Raw genomic sequence first — 21,569 nt, 5'->3', positions numbered from 1 at the left:
TCACTTCTATAGATAAAAGCCTTCACTTACCAGGAAACTGGGACAGAGGGGAGGACATCCTATTGGGACTCTAGATGAGAGAATCATGGGAGAATGGCAAAGTAGAAGGATCCAGAGGGTCCTAGAAACCTACAAGTAGAACAATATGATAGGCAGATATGGGCCCAGGGGTCCCGCTCAAATTAAGGCACCAGCCAAGGACAATACAGGTGGTAAACTTTAAACCCCTACCCAGATCTAGCCAATGGTCAGAACATTCTCCACAGTTGAGTGGAGAGTGGGATATGACTTTCTCACATACTCTGGTGCCTCACATTTGACCATGTCCCCTGGAGGGGGAGACCTGGTGGCACTCAGAGGAAGGACAGCAGGTTGCCAAGAAGAGACTTGATACCCTATGAGCATATGCAGGGGGAGGTAATCCCCCTCAAGGGAGGAGAATAATGGGAAAATGGGAGGGAGGGAAGAATGGGAGGATACAAGGGATGGGATAACCATTGAGATGTAACAAGAAGAAATTAACAATAAAAAAAAAGTTAATCACTTCTTATATTACTGTACTTCCTGCAGCATGCTTATAATGACTTAATATTTAAGTGTGCTTTCCTTCTTATAGTATGTTTTCTCTTTTGTACTCCTACATAGTCACATCTGCAATATGTGCCTTGCTGTTTTGTATTATTTAATATCTAAGCATTACTTCTTATTATTATACCCATAAAGTTTATGTCTCTATATTAATATTCAAATCAAGTTTGTAAATCATTAAGAATATATATTTCTGATCTCAAATTGTTAATATGAATATAAATATATACATTAAGTGTTATACTAGTATAGTGTGATTATATAATAGCAATCTAAATTTGAAATTCATATTTCTATTATAAATATATCATAACTCAAATAATATATGATAAACTCCAAAATCTATTTTATCTTTGTTCTGTGGAGTCGCTCTACTAGAAGAAAATTGGAATAATATAGCACATTCTAGGGGATTTCGTGTGATTTGGAGAGGACCAATGAGTTTTGTAGATTAGACCTTCACTCCCAAGTAACTGTGTTCTAGGGTACATCTCAACATTCATTTTTCCCATGCGTTTTTGTGCTATGCCATTGCCTCCACATGATTTAATTTTAACTTCTGCCTGGAAGGAGAAGGCACTGTATAGGTGTCAGGTCTATTATATTGTTCATATTCAGTTCCGGGAGGCAACTGATGTTTGGTGGCCTTTGGATGTTTGGTGACGGAAAAATCTGTAAAGTCGCCCCCTTCCCTAGCAGCGCCATAATCTCTCATCCTTCAGTGTACTTAGCTGCTTATCACTTCACCTTGCTTTCCTGAACTTGATGTTTGACTCTCCGTCAATAAACATCATACATGTGCTTATGGGTATCCTGGAGTTTGGTGTTTCAGCTGGAGCCATGGAAACAAATGGATAGAGCAGTGTCTGTAAACCTTGGACTGTGCTGAGAGGCAGATGGGATTAGTCTGCGCTTTAGTGATAAAAACTAAGGAAAGTACATTGTTTAAGGTCATTTGCCTGTGAAACAAAATTTCCTTATTCAGAAATGGAAAAAAAAAAAAAAGAGTGTTTCTAAACATTTGGGAATGTAAACTTCTTTACATCCTTGCCCTCTTCCTTTAATGTAAATGGTTGAAAGTACCCAACTCTGGGATGTGGCTAAGGTGTGAAACCGGGAGAAACAAGGAGGAAGTCTTTGGCTAGTATTTCATCCAAAGTACTAAAGCTAATTATTTAAACAATGTCTTCCTTTTGATTAGGTGTAGGACACTTATACTTTCACCCTCTATGTCCAAGGTAGACAAGGTTCTGATTAATGTGGCTGCATTAAAGTGCATATTCATTCTAAAAGAGATGTTTTTACTAATTGTCTCCTCTCTTCAGTTTAGTGTTTTGTTTTTCTTTCAAGAATAACTGATTTCTAGCTAAGCATATTCAGAGTTTATTTAACAATAACGTAATAAAATTAGCAGCTCTGTGCAGTGAAGTCATTTAATATAATACTATTTGGTGAATCAGAAGAGACCTTGCACAGATATGTCTATGGAGGCAATGGCATGTGTGCTTTTGGCCTTCACACTAGCATATGGCCTTTTGGAAGTTCCTTAAATCTCTGTTGAGAGAACTTAAGCATTAAGTATTTGCAATAAAGTTTTGTTTCCCAGAGTACTACAGAAACACAGCATCTCCAGAAGTTAGTACTTGTAATTCCATGAACACAACACAAGCTTCTCAATAAAGGAACCATACTGGAAATAACAAAGAAAAAGTGATAATCTTGTCAGTAAATACATTTTTTTTTTCTTCCTTCCAAATAAGAAGTTCTATCTGACTTACAAAGAAGACAAGCAGTAGTGTGGTGCTTAGGGAAACTTACCATCTTTCTCTCCTTTTTAAAAAACCATTTGTTCTGTTTTTTGCCTCAGTGTCTCAAGGCTGTCTTCTCACATAATTGTAAAGTAATCCCCAGTAGGGTGTTAGCTGATGGCCTCAGGGTGTTACCACCACCAAGGGTATTTGCATTTTAATGGAAGGCTTTAAAAGAACTTCAAGCATCAAGTCTGAGAGCAATAAATCTCTATTGGTGGAATTTGAAGCAATGTGATAGATTGGGCAGGAGATATCTGTGGTGAAAGGAGCCCACTGGGTTTATTCTAATCACAGCATGAATTAAAGTGTTCCTACTTAGTGGTAGCCCGACTTCTGCTTCCAAAGTGAAAGTTCTGAGGACAGCTCCTGTGGCCTCAATAATGAAGTACTCCTGAGCAGTTTCATTTTCTTTAAAAGCAAACAAGTTAAAGGGCTAAAAGTTCAAATCTTTGAACTACCCATTCCTTTCCTAGTTTCTCAATGGTTGTGCCCAAATGTATACCTTCTTCCTCTGTGCTCGAGGTGAACAGGTACGATTATGTCCCGATTTTTTCCAAATCCCAGACATTGTGTGTCTTTCTTTCTTTCTTTCTTCCTTTTTTCTTTTAGATTTTCTAGATTTTTTTTTAAATCACTGGAATTGATAAAGCATTTTAGCTGAGCAGTCTGCAGGTGAGGAGATTAGATTTAAAAATAAATATAAACCTGTTTTTTAAAAGTTTTTTTTAAAAAAAGGAAGAAAAATACTGACTTATTTGTCTGTCATGAAGTTCTGAGAGTAAAACAGGTTCACAGAGACTAAAATCAGGGATGACACTGATAGCAGGTGTTGTTCTTGTTGATTGTGAACTGTCCTCACAGGATCAAGCCTGTAGCTCGAAGAGGTAACTTAGAAGAATCTTTAGGGCTCAGCTAGGTATTGTGGAAGGGAGGTTGAATAGGGGTAGAAATAGTAACAGAGGCAGCCTTCTCCAAAATGGTGTAATTAGAGACCCTAGCCACCCACTGTTCAGATGAGTGTGGTGGTGAAGGATCCGTAATCTTAGCATGTGGGAGACTAGAGCTTGAGAGCAATGAGTTCAAAGTCATGCTACAGATAGGAAATGTGATATTCTTTCAAAAGAAAAAGAAAAATAAAGAAATTCAGTAGAACAAATTGTAAAATAATCCATAAATGCTAGAATAAAAGAGTAAAACAGGAAAAGAAGATAGGGGTCAAATATTGGGGGGGTCTGTGTATTTAGGTCATGGATTGTGAATCCAATAAGGAAGCAAGGATATTATTAATCAAATGTAAGATGTTAACAAATATGTTTATTAGAAAATTTCTTTTGAAATCATTTTGGGGTATTGTCAATATTTGAGGCTCTAGACTAAAAGCAAATTGGAAGTAGGCCTTGGGAGAGATTGGAAAGCTGTAAGAGAAGACTAGAGAAGAAATAAAGAATGATGTGATGCAGGATTGGGACATAGATAGGTACATAAAGAGGTGTATTCACAGAGATGATATTTGAGTGTGGAAAAAATAAGAAAATATATATTCAAGTTGTGTGGACTTTCAGCTTAGTCAGTCAGGTACCATTTTGCTGAACAAGCAAAAGAGAAATCAGTTTTAATGGGGCAGATGCTGAGTTCAGATTTGGATAAGCTGAGTCTTAGATTATTATAGAACATCTAAGCAGGGATGTCTGCTAGATGGGCATCAATCTGTCTGCATCCCAGAGGAAGATCTGGGCTGTAGATGTATGTTTGGCCATTAGTCCTAGCATCTAAGTGATGACAATAGAAGAGTTCACTCAGGGAGAATGGAGACTATCAGAGGCCTGTCGATTGATCCCAAGCAAATCATCAGTTAAAAAGCCAGAAGAATCACAATGAAGACTAAGAACAAGTAGCTGGAGAGATACATCAATAAGCAGGAGGGTATCCATATTGATTTACAAGAGAGATAAACTTGTAAATAAGCCCCTTGCTCTCATTCCAAAGGTCTCCAGAATGTAATGCTAGGCATTAAGTCTAGGAGTCTCCACTTATATTTCTCTGTTATATCAGTTGTGTCAGTTAAACTGAAGCAGTACTACACATCAATAGTTTCTATGGCTCCACTTCCTTTCACATTATCTGAGAAGTGCGCTACCCTTGGACGAATTTAACACCCACTGTAATTTTCTTCTACTGTTTCCACTACCATCGTTCTTTCTTAAAGGTGGAAATCACATCACCCAGCCCATGCTCTGAATGGCAAACAGACTACAACTTTCATATAGGACCTAGCACATGAGAATTTGCATCATAATTATTTATGGACAAGATTCTTGCCCCACTTCTGGCAACTATGTAAGCTCCTGAAGATGAAGAACTCGTTCCCCCAAATTAGCCTCCATGGTATACTGCTTTGAAAACAGCAGGCGGTCAGTAATTATTTGCTCAGTGACCACATATATTCCTTACATAAAATAGCAAAGAGAAGGTTTTTTTTTTTTGAATCTTTTGATGAGGCGAGAGACCTCAGCAGAGGCAAACATGGAAATGCTTCAGGATGAAGGATGGATGTGTCTGATTGTTTTGATACAGCTAGCTACATATTGGCCAAATAAATAATGGAGGAGATTATCAAAAGGACATTCATAACACAGAAGCAAAAATGAGAACATAATGCTAAACATTCGTGTTTGTTTCAAAGACTGTAAGTATTACATTTTTGGTGGTATTTTCTCACAAAAACAGTGAATACTTAGCTCTATATTTGCTTTTTTAAAATAAGAAATCAATCTTCTCTAACGTGCTAGTGAAGGACAAGAGGAGCTAACAATAAGTATGCTTTTATTTTTCCTACAGGCAAATTTAAGAGACTACATGTGCAGTTTCTCAATGATGTCCTATAAATAATTCCAAGCCTTTCCAACTTACTTTTGTATATTAAAAATAGGACAACTTTGTAGGATTGTTCCATTACACAGAATAAGGGTTAAATGATAACTTGACTTATCTTTTAAATGACAAAAAATAAAGAAATTGCAAGACCTTTTCACACATTAGAGATGTATTGTCATTTATCATCTAGATATCAGGCTAGCAGTGCAAAGTAATAAAACATATCATTGAAAAATGTGCTATAGGTCTGAATCATTCTTTCATTCCACCTCCCAGCTAACTGTAGTATTAAATCAAACAAGCAGAACATTTCCTTAGGCAGCCATTGCCTTTTAATTTCCTGAAGAACCTTAAAATATCATTCATTACAAGTACTACACATATTTGGTTTTTAAAAGTCTCATAAATCAATAGCAGGCTGACTGTAATAATTATTACAAGTTAGTGCATAATTTTTGCGCTGAAGGCTGAATGCAGAACTTTAGCATATGCAAACGAGGCAATTCAAACTGTGTATAGATATTAATATGAAGAAGCAGGTAACGAGGTGCAGGCTATGAATTATGCATCAGAAGTGGCTGATCTTCAATGAGGAAAATGAATTCAGCATGTAATCTAATTAGTGATGGAAGTCTATTACATCTAACTGCAAAAGCAACCGTCCTTGAAACAAATTTATTTACAGTCCATGTTACCACTTGAAACAACTTTGAAATGATGTGTCAGACAACAGCTTAATTGTAAAAATTTTTTGTTTGTTTGTTGCAGTTCCAGACCTGGAAGGCCCCCTAAGAGGACTCAAAGTGTCACCTCCCCAGAGAACTCTCATATCATGCCGCACTCAGTTCCCGGCCTCATGTCTCCTGGAATAATTCCACCAACAGGTAAGAGTGTGATTATATATGTCAAAATATTAAATATCAACCAATATCATAGATTTCATACACTTTCATCATTACGTTGATATTTACATGCTTTAAGTTTATTTTATAAACGCTAAGATAATTTTCTAATGAGAGGTTATTTTTAAAATACATCACGATAACTGTGATTTCCTTTCTGAAATCAAATGATATGAGCTTAATTGAGCAAAGTGCTAGAAGTCATTTTAATGACCCCCCACAAATTTCATGAAGCAGAAATTACTAGTCCTAGGGTTTTTGAGTTTTGTTTTTTAAACTAAAAATTAGGAGACCAGGAAGAACCAGCGACTTCTCAAGGTCAACTGCTGAGAGCAGTCAATGCTTATTCAAACCCTGGTGCCTAGATTCCAAACAACTCACACTGCAAAATAACTCAGGAAAACAGATACGAATGCAAAAAGAAGACAAAAAGTAATGCCACAACAATGGCATTTTCCCAAAAAACCCCACCATATTTTTATTACAATCATTTCATGGAAGGTTTTCTTGGGCATTTGAAGCTATGTGAGAATCTACTGTAGATTGTATACATTGTATAACATAAGTAACAGTAACACACACTAAAGAGTTCAACCAATTTATACCACTTGAGTGTGTTTATGAATTCTTTTTTTTTTTACTTTTTCACGTAATATTTAATTTTTTTCTTTTTTTCCCATTTTTTAAAATTAATTTATTCTTGTTATATCTCAATGTTTATCCCATCCCTTGTATCCTCCCATTCTTCCCTTATGTACTTTTCTGTGTTTTTGTCCACGTTTGGCTGGCACAATGAAAGCGCCAGATCTATGCTCAGATTAGCATAGTTATTAAACTATATAATGTGTACAACTGTTGCTTAAGGAGAACACAACTCGAACAACAGAAATCTCAAGACAAAGAAATAATGCCCTTCCTTTTTTCTTACATGGTTAGGTTCTTTATGTCTATTACAAGCTGGCCACCAACTTGAAACCCCTTTGCCTTGGCCTCTGGATATGCTGAGCTAAAGGTGTGCACAAAAAATTTGAAGTTAAACAGTTTCTTTTGTTTATAGACCTGGATATAAGTATTGATGTCCTCTTTAGAACATTTGTTTATTCTATGTTCTAATATTATCATATTAGATAGCTAGGGCAACTGGTCACAGTCAGCTGCTGGGGTACAGCTCATTGATTTTAACTCAATTTTTAATTTCTATATCAATACCTGAACATTTTCATGCAATTTTGAGAGTATTTATTTTTGAGTATATTTTTAGTATTTTACTTTGGTTTTATCCTATTTGTTCTTTTTGTATATTTAGTACTATTTTTATCAATATTCCAAATAGTTCCTTTTTTATTGTATGTATAAATCATTTGTGTAAATGCAATGTGGGGTCCATGTGTGAGGTGTATGTGTATGTGAACATACACGTGTGTGCGTGTGCGTGTGTGTGTGTACATCTGTGTAGAGAGTGTGTGTGTGTGTACATCTGTCTAGAACATTAAGTGTCAAATTGCATTTTTTTCTGCCCTGTTCATTGGACAGTCTTTCTCTGAATCTTGAGCTAATCTGGTGGTCAGAAAGCCCACTCATCCTTCTTTCTTACTTATTCCAAAACATTGGAGTAACAGATGGGCACTGTGGTAGCCAACCTTTGTGCGGATGTTCGATTTAAACTGAGGCCCAACTACTTACAGAAAACACTTTTAATCCACTGAACCATCACTTGAGCTCCAAATACTTGAAATTACCTTTGAGATTGGAATTTTTATTGTTAGAAAAAAATTCATGCAAGAAATTTTTATAGAAAACATACATGTGTATATATTAATTTCCATACATACTTATGGAAGCCAATAGCTAAAAGTGACTTAGTAGCCATCCAAGTATTGTCTTTGCTGTCATTTGTTTAGGTCACTTGCTTCTCACCACATTTAATCCTACTGTCCCAAATTCTAATTTCAAATTTGACATTTGAAAAAGAGATTGGTAATGAAGCTTGGAGTATTCTTATTTAACTAGTTGATCAAATATCCTTGTGTCAATCACCATTTTTATTCTTATTTTTTGGACAAATGTTCAAGGAAAGTAACTTATGAGGAAGGCTTTATTCTGACTTACGGTTTCAGTGATGTCTATGGCCTGATGTTTGTAGGTCAGTTTAACTCAGAATATCATGGGAGGAGGGTGGTAGAGCAGAGATGCTCAATTCCTGGTGCTGGCCTGGAAGCAGAGAACCAGGACAAAGCATGCTCCTTTGAGTCTTCCTGTTCTCTTATTAAATCCTGGATCCCAATTCAGGCCCCCTGTATTCTGACATGGTGGTGTATTTTGACAACAGTTTTCATGTGCAGTTAGCATAGTTTATATTGCTAGTTAGCGTTCTTTTTTTCCTTCCTTCCTTTCTTTTTTTTTTTTTTTTTTCTTATTTTTTTTTTCTTCTTCTCTTTATTTTCCCTTCAGGGTGTCTCTGTGTAGCCTTTGCTGTCCTGGACTTGTTTCCTAGACCAGGCTGGTCTCAAACTCACAGAGATAAGGCTGCCTCTGCCTCCATGAGTGTGGGGCTTATAGTCGTGCACCACTACACATGGCTGGTTTGGCTTTCTTGCTACAATATTGCCACCCTACTTTTATCTTTAGACAAGGTCCTAAGATGTGAAGGCACCAGCTTGTAAATTTTGTTCTTGAATGGCGTTACCTTAATGTAGACAATTTAATTACTCTTCTACATTTTTCTTAGATAGAATTTAGGCTTTTAGCAAGCATGGAGTTCTAAAGTTTATTTTTTAAAAAAGATATGGATGCATGTTCTGACCTCAGTATACATATCAGAGTACAAACATGCAAACATGAACATGAATAGACAGATAAAAACAGCAAATCTGCCAAGTTACAAGTCCTATGGTTCAAGTGACAAATTACACATGAACATCCATTTTTACTTACAGATCTAAAAGTATCTTTGGATTTTTTGAAATGCTAAAATTCTGTTCAGCTTGGTCCTATGAAAATAAAATCAATTAGCTTTGATGTATTTTTAAATATCTATGGATTTGTTGCTGGTCTATTAATTACTTTTATTTTCAAAGATTGATCATTAGAATTTCAAAGGAAAATTCTTTCTCAGAAAAATGGCTATATACTTTATAAACATTACTAACAGCTATATAAAATACCAATTCAAAATTAAAAACTCTATGCTATTTTCTCTGGTGTCTTATTTGTTTACGACTTTGTTTTCATGAGTAGATTTGAGTGTAATCGTAGGAGGGAGCGTGGGTAGGTGGTCATGACTTCCAAAAGTTATGGTTGTCACAGATGCCATAGCAACTTAAAGTTGCAGTTAATGAAAGGAGAAAGCTTTTTCGTAGAATCTCTCAAGGCAGCATACCTCCTGCAGTGGTCACTACATTTATCCTAAGTGAACACTTGCCATAAATCATTTTGGAAATATGCACCAGTTTGGAAAAAAATTCATCCTAGCAACAGAGCTCTAATAGCATTCAGACTTTTTTTTTTTAATTATTATTTTTTTTATTAATTTATTCTTGTTACATCTCAATGTTTATCCCATCCCTTGTATCCTCCCATTCCTCCCCCTCCCCCATTTTCTCATTATTCCCCTCCCCTATGACTGTTCCTGAGGGGGATTACGTCCCCCTATATATTCTCATAGGGTATCAAGTCTCTTCTTGGCTACTTGCTGTCCTTCCTCTGAGTGCCACCAGGTCTCCCCCTCCAGGGGACATGGTCACATTCAGACTTTTTATAGAATCATTTTATTATGTAATTTTAAAAATGGACATTTTGGAATTCAGAATACTCCTCTCTTTGTGAAGGGGAAAAATTTGGATAGTATATTTGGTCAACTTTTTGATTTCATGTTTAGGTCAAAATGCAAACTACCTTTGAAATATAATTTCTAAATTAGTAGTCAGAAATAATGTATGAATATTCAATACTTGAATTTGAAGTTAAAAGAAAGACTATTCAATATTTCTGTTTTCTCAAATGAAATGATTGAATGACTCATAGTTTGCCACTTGGACATTTCCTTTTTCTCCTTATGCCTTTGTAAACATACACCCAACAAATACTGAGAATGAAACAAAAAGTAATAACCCACTCAGGAACATACACTATCCCTGAACATAAGAATATATACCTAGCAACTTCATAAATTTTGATAAATTTCTGTACCAGAACACTATTAATCAATTTTAATCTAGCTGAAATGTTCATATCTTAAACAGTTTAAAGGACAACTTTCTTCTATAGATAGGTGACACCAAAATTATTTTATTTTCTTTATTTTTCCCAGGTGATATTAATGATGATCAAACATACCCAAACTACCTCTTCAGAATGTGGGCATCTGTAACATTTTAAGTATTTTTAGAAATTCCTTTCCATTTTATGTAAATTGAAACTTTCCTTCTATATTGAGAAATGTATTATAATAAATAAATTCTTTGAAGTTCCTTGAAAAGATCATCTTTTAAGCCTAAAAATTTGAGTGCCTTACTTAAGTAAATATAAAAATTAGTAAAGAAGGAAAAAATGGAAATATGATATAAACTACTTAAAACACTTGTGTTCACACAACATAATTTAAATGTGGATTTTTACATTCACACATAGGAAACATTTTGACTAGATACTTCAAGAGTATCACATATCTCATAATAGAGAGCACATTCAGTTTTTGTTGGAGATAAACTGAAACTTTTGTGGCAGGCTAGTGTGACTACTAAAGCACCTTGCATCTACTCAAGTGTAGAACTTGAGCTGAAAACTGTCTTCTTTTCCTGAGGCTATTATAACAAATTACTACAAGCTTGGTGGCAAAGACTGAGTTTTTTTCCAAGTTTTGGAAGTCAAGAGTTCATGATCAATATCACTGAGCTCAAATCAAGGTGTCAGTAGCTTCACAACCCCTCCTGAGGCTATAGAGGAGAACCATTCCTTAACACTGGCACTCCTTGGTGTTCTCTCTCTCTCTCTCTCTCTCTCTCTCTCTCTCTCTCTCTCTCTCTCTCTCCCTGTGTGTGTGTGTCTCTGTCTCTGTCTCTGTCTCTCTCTCTCTGTCTCTTTGTCTCTCTCTGTCTCTCTACTCTCTGTCTCTCTGTCTCTGTCTCTGTCTCTCTCTCTCTCTCTCTGTCTCTTTGTCTCTCTCTGTCTCTCTACTCTCTGTCTCTCTGTCTCTGTCTCTGTCTCTCTCTCTCTCTGTCTCTCTACTCTCTGTCTCTCTGTCTCTGTCTCTCTCTCTCTCTCCTCCTTCCTCTCTCCTTCTGTCTCCATCCCCCTCCCTCTCTCCATCCAGACCCCTGTGTATTTAAAATCTCCTACTTGTCTTTTCTTGGAAGATACTTGTGGACAATCTCTCCATCTTAGCATCTTAAACAACAACTGTACAAAAATTATTCCAGCACATAAAGTAGTACTTTTGGGGTCCCAGGACATAACTTAAGGGGATGCTGTCAGTTTCCCATACCCAGCAAGTCTCTCTGGAGGAGAATTGTGAGAAGTCAATTACAGTGTCTCAGATGTACACACTCAATGCACACAAAAAAAATTCTGGCCAGTTCTGTTCACTGAAGTATCCCTGGATGGAGAATATACCTGGCATAGGGCAGAGATTCAAAATAAATATTTGTTCAGGGAATATTGATAATAAATGTTTAGTGACTGGTTTCTGAGAGGAATTATTATGCTTCACAGTTACAAACTGAACCAGTGGTGTGTTAATATAGCTTTTAAACTCCTACTAAACACACATAGGTTCTATATGAAATATTTAGAGTTTAGAGTCTAAAAAGAGATATACCAAGTATATAAAAAGAAATATTTCATTTTAAACTGTAAGTTATGATGGCTATATACAATCAATAACATGAATGACTAATGAATGTTATATATGTAAATTTGTATTTGGTACAGAAATAAAATATTAGAGTTCATAATTACTGTTTATATGTGAATATAGCTATTTTCACTATGCTAGATGGCCCGAAAGGATAATAAATTCCATTGTTCCCAAAGTGTCTTGATGGAGAAATAATTTATCATGTATTAAATAAATTCACTTGGAACTTTATTAAATATAAATAATTATTGGTATGAGGAAGTATATCATTATATTTGCTTGTTAACTATGTGTATGTATGTGTGCCATGCTTATGTATGTAGACAGACCATGTCCATGTGCATTCAGACATGAGTACATGTGTGTGGATGCATGTGGACAATATAGGGTGCCATTTTGCGCACTTCCACCTTGTTTTTCTGTAGTCTAGATCTCTCACTGATCTGGAGTTCACCAGTTAAGGTAAGCTGTCTAGAATGTGCCTGTCTCAACCTTCTCATTGTTTGGGTGCGACACAAATGCCACTATGCCCAGATTTATAATATATGTTCTCAGGCTTGTACAGCTAGCATGTGAATGAGTATGACTCTATTATTGAATTTTTAAAATATGAAATACCCATAATTCAGTACTATAGCTAAAACATAATATGCTCTGACTCTATTTTTCTCAGCTTTCGAGATCTGTTATTTTTAGATTTAATTAAATTACTACATATTATACACTTTACTAGAATTCTGTACAGGCTACCCTTCTACTTAAATTAGGAGATAATTATAGTCCTTTCTTTTCTAATTATTTTTCTCTTCCAAGTTTCTGCCACATTCTGTATCTCATTTTCCTACACTAAAAATGACAATCTGATTATGCTTCTTTCTCAGTACAATCATAGCGCTAAAGTCTTTAATCAGACTAATTCTGAGCAATGCTTGCTTTCTCTTTTGGAATCATGCTGTCTCTTTTGATAAAGGAAACATGTTTACAACCAGAAAACTAGACTGCAGATTTAGTTGTGATGTAGAGCACTTGCCTAGCTTTTCCAAACCTTGGGTCCAGTTCTCAGCACCAAAAGTAAAAGAAAGTGGGGCTGGCTAGATGACTAAGTGGGTTAAGGCGTTTGCTGCCAAGACTGAGCACCTTGGTTGGGCTCTGGAGGCTACATGATGGAAGGTAAAAAAACAACTTCTACCCGTTAACATCAAACATACACACACACGTACAGGCACAGAGGCGACACAATAAATAAATGTAAAAAAAAGTTAAAGGATTTGTAATTTTTGGTCAAGTGTGATATGATTGGATGTGTGTAGATAACTGATTGTTTGTAGACGCCATCTTTTGTGTAGATCCTTAGTTTGTTGAGCCCTTCTCTCGTGCAGTAGGTAGCACGTTGTCATTTTTGGTCCTTGTAACTTGTTGAATTTTAGAAAGGGTTGTCACAATCCTGATTCCCTTTATAAACTAGAAAAAGAGAGAATAAAAGTAACTGGTTATTTATAAAAAGCCACAAGTCTGAGATATATATGTGTGTGTGTGTGTGTGTGTGTGTGTGTGTGTGTGTGTATGTGTGTGTGTGCGCTTTGAACTTTTAATAGACCTGATAGGACACAAGTTCTGTAAACCAATACAATTCCCATGAATTGGTTAGTCTCTCTTTGATAGCCTTTCTTCTCTGAGATGGACAGGAAACCTTCAGTTCCTTGCACTGATACCTTGCTCTATGCTGCTTATGTGGATTCAATCACCAAGTAGGGACTTCTTGTGACTTTCTCCCTGTGTTCTAAGGATGTTTCTGGGTTTTATCCTGTCATTTGCAAGGAGGTTGGAAGAGGGGACTGAAAAGACTGAGATTACCAAAAATTTTAGAGGTTGAGAAAAGGCAGAAAGAGTAGCCTCTTTATAAGTATTTGCATTTAGTGATCAAATTGTCTATCGCACCACTAATGAATGAACTTCACTTGAATAAAAGATTTGCACTAAAAACATTGAGATGCTTTTGTTGTCTCTGTAATCATAGGTTTCATAACTCCTTAGAACTTTAGAAAGTTATAATTTAATCCTAACTTAACAAACAGGAATATGATATTTAGATAAAGGGACACAGCAATATAATAGTCACCAGCACTTCAAATGGCATTAAGTATAGACAGGGAGCTCAGAAAGGTTTTAAGATACTGACCTTCTGCTGAACACTAAGGGAACAATCTAGATGGTATGAATTCAGAATCGACCGATGCTTAGTGTTAAGAAAACTTACAGTGCATTATAAGGTAGAACAATAGTGCTCTGAGGATAAAAGTTTAAGCAACAGATTGAAGTTACAGTGTATCAAGCTACCAAGAGCTCTACTGGTTTCCATAAGAGGCTATCTATTGTGCTCAAAGTCTGAGTCCATCTGCAACACAATAAAAGGTCAAACAAACAAAGGCCCTGTCTATGAATAGAGTGTATTACTATAAAGCATGTACCTGGTTCTCCTGACAGAAATGTATGAGAAGAAACTAGAGGGTAGAAAGTCATTTATCATAGGTGTTATATTTGTTTTATAAGCTGTCTTATATATTATTAAAAGACAGCATTAAAAACAAAACAAACAGTGGTCCCCATCCCTGATCAGCCATCCAGTTCAACTCCCATTAACTTTCTCAGGGAAATACGATGTCCCTGGTTTATTAAGAGAGAGGTTAGGTTGGGAATATAAAAGTTGGTTTGAAGAATGTTTCAAAGCATTCAAAAAGCCTTGAGTTCATTCCTCAACACTGAATGAACCAGGCATGCCATGGGCCTATAAACTCAGTAACTGACAGGTAGGGTCAGGAGAATACAGGAGAGTCAACCTCTAAACAAACCTAGTCTGACATCAGTTTGGGCTGCCTCTTTTTGGATTTTTATTTCCAACTGGATATGGTATCTTTCTCACTTCAGAATATACATTGTCCAGACTTTCAATTATATTATACTAATTGATATTATATAAAAATATAAAAAAATGAGCCCAATTTGACTGAATTTTGAGATGAACAGTCATGGTTTAAAGCAACCATATTTTTACTTGCTGTACTGCATTTCATATATGGTATATGCAGCTTTTTTGTACAATTGTGACTCTGGAATCTAATATGCAGGTCGTTTCCTGTTTAATCGCTTTTCTTATGATGCCTCTGGCTTTCATGTGTCTTCTTAAATGATCCTACAGGTGTGAACTTCATGCTAGGAGGAAGTGTTAACCATTGGACATGCCATGGAGAAACATACACGTAAAAAGATTTAAATGAAATAATTTGGACTTCATTTGATCTTTTGTGCTATTTTATATTTTGATTAGAAGCAACAAGTCATATTCCTAGAGAATATTACATGGGTATTTATTTCTATTGTTAAATTTAGAGTACAATTAGTAGGTTATGACTCATGTCTTCAAAATGTATTTTTGAGCTAGATGGTATTGTGACACAGCTCTCACTTGGAACCAAAAGGTTTGGCTGGCTCTCTCTTCCTTGTCTCTTTGCAGCTTAAGGGACCTTGAGTAATGTTGGCTTTGCTTAGTTCTCATTGGCAAGAACCAGAAACCAGAACATCAATTTATGAACATATTGAGCATTGTACAAATATTCTTTGTTCAAATTCTGTTTTTATTAGTTAAAACACTTTTTTAATTTCAAATTTTCTACATCAAGCTGCCTTCCTCTAACCCATTCCTTCATTAATACCTCATCATACAATCTGACATAGCTTCTCCTTGACAGAACATGGATTAGAACAAAAACAGCTAGTGTGCCATGATACATTTTTGCCTAGCATTGCACAGGGCAATGCTGCATTTGATAATGATGAGCTTTAGAACTTATTATTTGCTGTGTTCCAGATGAGCAGAAGCTTTTCTCTCTGGACACATTAGGTTTGGGACAATGGACTTTTCCTTATGTTTATGGTATCAGCTTTTAGTCAATTGCATTTCATCATTTTGTAAGTTTGTTTGGCTATTAGCTAAGCTCACACAATTTCCTCCTGATATAACTCTCTTCCTGTGCCAGTGATTATTTTTTGGATCATTATGTATAGAATATTATGATTTGTGTTTAGGATTTATATTAAATTTGGAGATGTGCTACTTTTTAAATGTCCTGATAAGGTAACATCATATTGGGTTAAAACACATTTTCATGAGATTATTATTTCTTTTCAGAAATTTGATAATTTTGGAGAAAATTGATTCTATGCATATACTTTTCTAATTATCTTAATCTATACCTAACAATATGGGGGCAAGAGTTTAGTAAACACAGTATTGTGCTATAGGGTTAAAGAGGATAACACACACCCATATATGTATACATACAATACATAGTATGTCTCATAATAAATACATACATACATAGTATATATAATAATATGACCCTGTATTATTACGATCATTTTTAAACACTTGAAATATCCATATTAATGTCAATAAAATAATCTCTTTCTCTAGAAATGCAATATTTTAGGTCAGTTTTTAAAACTTATTTTTCTATTAAAACATGTATTTGAAAATGTGTGAAATATAATAATATTTACAAAACTGCTCTATCCACTCCAGTGCCTCATTCTTCTTTCAAAGGTGTGAATGTCTTCTGAAAGTTTTGTTACTTTATTATATTTCTTAATGAGATTTTTAGGAATTGTTTTAAGAATAATTAAATGGAAATGTTGATTCAAGTGAACATATATTTAAGTAATTCTAAATTCTCTTAATAACACAATATAGTACTATTTTTTATTCATTTGAGAATGAAATTCATCTCATCATACCTACTTTTTATGGTACATATTGAAAAAATTAAATTTAAAGATAGCATTCCAAGAAGAACCACTACCATATGACCTGTCCATATGAGTGGTCTTCTTGATTTATAATAGCAATTGCTTTCTCAGCATGGACCTGGTGTCATAATAATATTCTATGAGTTTTTGAAATTATACTGAGTTCTACATCAATCATCCATAGTAGACGAGTATGTTTATTAGTGAGAAAGGCTTACTTGGAATCAGACATGTTAGAAATATTCACTTTTCAAAAATATAAGTATTGTTATCTTAGAGAAATCCATGTATACTAGGATTGAAATTAAACATAGGATTATGAACATTCATAACATTGATTTTATCTATAAGCATCATAATCTTATAAGTGTGAAAGATATGTTATATTGACTTTTTTCTTCATGTTTTTCATTGGAAGTAACCATGGGGTGCAAGCAACTTGCTATAGTATTACAACAAGTTTTGTTAGATATGAAAAATATTGTAGAATTATTTTAGACAAGGTTTCCTTGTGTAGACCTAGCTGTCCTGGACTCACTTTGTAGACCAGGCTGGCCTCAGACTCACAGATATCCACATTTTCACATGTAAAAAATCTATAGGGCTTTCCCTTAGCAATTAATTCAGCTTTATTTAAATTTGTTTAGTTTTGTTACTAAAATCATCTGCTATTTTGTGTTCTATTTTTCAATTAATGGTCATTCTGTTGTTTACTTATTTCTTATTTCCATAATAAATAAGCTACAGTAGTTTTCCATTTCATAAGTAACAAATTTAGAAACTCAATAAATACATTCACAGGAAGAAAAATTTTAAAACAATTATTTAAACATGGAAAATTTTCATCCTTCCATTTAAAAGAGCCACAGTCATAATGCAGATTCACAAAACAAAAATACTTCTATTAGATGTGAAAATACTTGATATTTCGCTTAAAGTGTACTTCAGTTTAAATTGTATTACTGCTCATATATCTTTCCCATACAAACTGTATTTTACATACTGTAAAATTTAAGATCTATATTTGCTAAGACATTGGATATGCTATATAAAGGAAGGAAAATATTTTAAGTAGCCCTCTGCTTTTATACACTCCTGCCCACAAATATTGCTCTCTTGTATCTTCAGTTTTTAGCATGGCCTCCAGTTACAATATTGTTAAATAAATAGAATTTAATTAATCAATTGTGTTAATTGGTGAAAGTAACTGAAAGAAAAAATTTGTTGAAAGGTTAGTATGTTGTAGGAACTCTGCACAAAGCTAATACGTATTTGCATTATTTGACACCTACCTAGGAGATATTCTTAACCTACTATAAAGAACGAAATAAGACACTCGAAACTTACATAATCTTTTCATAGCGAACCACAGCTGGGCCCTGGCTTCGCTGTTACCCCTTTCTCTTTACTCCCTGTGCTGTTTGCAAGAAACCCACGCATATCTAGTCGCATCCATATTTCAAAATTGAAATGAAAGATGAATTGGAACAAAGATTCTTCCTTAGCTAACACACAGAAATTTAAACTGAATATTTCACGTTATCATTGGTATGTTTAATCTTAATGTGAAAATTGTTAGCTTCATACATTTTTAGCTGTAAGTTAAAGCCTTGTGTTAAAGGCACTCTACTCATCTGTCTATATTAATTATTTTCTGGATAATTCAGCATTTCATTCTGAGAATAATAAAAACATTAAGAACTGATTCAAAATAGTTCTATCTAGCAGAAATGTTCAGCTCCACAATTTTTAGAGTCAATAAATATAACAAAAGGACAGGAAAGATCTTAGAAAGTATTCTTCAGGGTGTTACAGCAACTCGCTGAAAGAGCACCTGCCTCATATGCATGCTTGCCTGTACAGTGCCAGGACAATACATAGACAGGCACATATATATATATATTTTAAAAGCTTATACGAAATCTATTACATTTCACTTTACAAAATGATAACAGTGCTAATTGAATGACAACTACTTTGTGCTGCTCAATTTATTTTTGAACTTTAGGAATACTTACACACAAAATTAATGTTTTCTTTAAGTCTAAGGTGTTTAACCCAAAATATTTAATTATTAAAACCTTGCTGGGCGATGGTGGTGCACGCTTTAATCCCAGCACTTAGGAGGCAGAGGCAGGCGGATCGCTGTAAGTTCGAGGCCAACCTGGTCTACAAAGCGAGTCCAGGACAGTCAAGACTACACAGAGAAACCCTGTCTCGAAAAAAAAAATCTCAAAAAATAAAAAATAAAAAATAAAAAATAAAAACTTACCTTTCTATAATCATCCAGTGTTATAGTCTTTATTTTACCATTTTGTTCATTAGGATTGAGTCTCTTTATTATAATTTGTTACTTTTCTTGAAATACTATCTGGCTGACACATTGTAACAGTTGATACTCCAGGATAATTTGGGGTATGTTTCACAGCAATAATATTTTACTCTGCTATATAAAACACTAAAGACTTCATAGGTTTTGCTTTGTAGACAAAGCTATATCTCAAGTATTTACTGTTAAGTAGTTATACATTTTGTGAAAATCACTAATAACCTACCTACACCATATAGCATAAATTTCTTTTCTGCTTGCTAATGAAAGGTCCTTAGTTATATGTAGAATATAAGAGGCTATTCTCCACTCTTTCAAATGCCATAAATCTAAAATATGAGAATATGCTATAGCCATCACGTCAACATCTTAAATCAAATATGTTTCTCTCATTAGTATTTTATACCACATCTAAAGTAATAATTTTTAACTGCTCTTATTTTCATATAAAAAAATCACAAAGTAGAAAATAGAAACTATTCAGATTTCTAGAGAAACAGGCTGTTTTTGAAATTCACAAAAAGTTTAGTCTTGATAGAAGAATGAAGTGATAGCTTTTATTTTGCATTGAATATCAATGTCCAAAGGAAAGATTTGAATATTAGGATCTTGACTTGACTCACCTCTGTTTAATTTTGACAGTTGTCTTAAAGTGAATTTAGTGTTTAATGAAATTTTCTGGACTGATAACTCAAAATCTGAAGGGAACAATTCTAGTGGTGAGAAAGTAATTTTCTGGCCTAATTACACCTTTGGCCTCACTACAAAGTCTGTCAACAAAAATGCCAGGTTTGATCATGATTTTTTTTGACGTGAATTCGCCCATCTACTTTACACAGGAGACTAATCTACAATAGCACTTGGTATTTGTAACTATGACTTTATAACTGGGGCTAAATTTTCAACACACTGCCAATTGGTGAACCACCTAAATTTTTAAAGAAATTTTAAATTTTTTATTATTTTATTCAGATTACATCTCAATTGTTATCCCATCAATTGTATCCTCCTATTCCTCCCTCCCTCCCTCTTTTACCTTATTGCCCTCCCCTAGGTCTGTGACAGAAGGGGACCTCCTCCCCAATTAAATTTTTTTTATCAATTAGAAAAAATATATATTGGTAGTAATGAATTGTAATGTGCCTTAGTTCATATGCTAAAAAGCTGCATGGGTGAGATAACTATTTCAACAGTGTCAAGTGATAATTAGTTATGAATACTTTCTTTTTAAATATTGAAAAAGTGAGTTTCTATTTTTCTTACTTTTTCCTCTTCTTCTCTCTCTTTCTCATTCTTTTTTCTTTCTTTCTTCTTCTTTCTTCTTCTTTCTTTCTTTCTTTCTTTCTTTTTTTCTTTCTTTCTTTCTTTCTTTTTTTTTTTTGATGTTTATATTGATGTCAATACATCCCAGAAGTTTGCAAGTGCTGTTCTAGTGCTGTACCACTGACTTTTAAACTATCACTCCTATTACTTACTTACCTTACTGAAAGCCAACAATTACCGAGACTCTAACAGGCATCTATGAAGCTGACCTCTTTCTTACGTGTCTCTGCATAACCTCAACCATCAAACACTTGCATATACTGGCGGCTTCCTCATATTTCTAAGCTTGAATATTTCCTTATCAATAAACAAATTATAGCAGTTTGTTTAATTGCCATCTTTGAATCTTTTATCCAATGATTTGAGCAGGCATCGCGATCTGTTTTATAAAGAATTCTGCATATATTCATGTGAACCTAAACAGTACTTGCCAAACAAGGGTTATCCATCTACTCTGTTGACTGTCTTCTGTTTTCTCTTTTTTGTCTTCATGAGTCTTGTTACTGTATTTAAAACATTAAGGATGTTAATGAAAGTTGTGTTCCGCATAAACTGAGGTCTATTCTAAATAAGAAATTAAAGAATAACAGCAGTACTCTTGAGTTCTTGCCTCTGTTTTTCATGATCAGAATTCCTAGATCTATTTTTGATAAATATATACTCAGCTAAACATTTACGTGTAAATATATATGCCCATATAAACCCACACTCTTACTTTCTAAATAAGTGAAAAGTTTTTCAGTAGGTAATGTAAAACAAACATGTGTTATATTTATTCTAATAAAATATACACATAATTGCTTTGTGTAATCTGTGAAGAATGTACTTTAGAAGTCATGATTCCTTTTTATAAATATTTATCACGAGCTACAGGATGAATGACACTGCCACTCAAAAACCCATAATTAAAGGTACAGTTTGGCATGACAAGAGACCTGTGTGAAAGCACTGATGTCTTCTAAAAAGACAGCTAAAGTTAAGGAAATGATCATAGCCATCATGATAGAAAATGGCGTATTTAAATTGGCCTATATCAGTATAAGCTCCCTAAAAATTCTAAATGTCACAAGCACATACCAAGTAAA

The 21,569-nt window shown here is 34.5% G+C and overlaps 1 protein-coding gene across 2 annotated transcripts in view; it reads left to right on the top strand.

The window, feature by feature from the left end:
- Positions 1-21,569, top strand: part of Dach1 (dachshund family transcription factor 1) — a 393,427-nt gene that overhangs the window by 149,028 nt on the left and 222,830 nt on the right. For both annotated transcript variants that reach the window (XM_051160903.1, XM_051160902.1), the window contains exon 2: positions 6,042-6,157. In XM_051160903.1, coding sequence (XP_051016860.1) covers positions 6,042-6,157 — 116 coding nt within the window. The remainder of the gene's footprint in view (positions 1-6,041; positions 6,158-21,569) is intronic.

Source organism: Acomys russatus, chromosome 18, assembly GCF_903995435.1.
Source record: "Acomys russatus chromosome 18, mAcoRus1.1, whole genome shotgun sequence".
NCBI lineage: Eukaryota > Metazoa > Chordata > Mammalia > Rodentia > Muridae > Acomys > Acomys russatus.
This window is presented reverse-complemented; position numbering and strand designations above follow the sequence as displayed.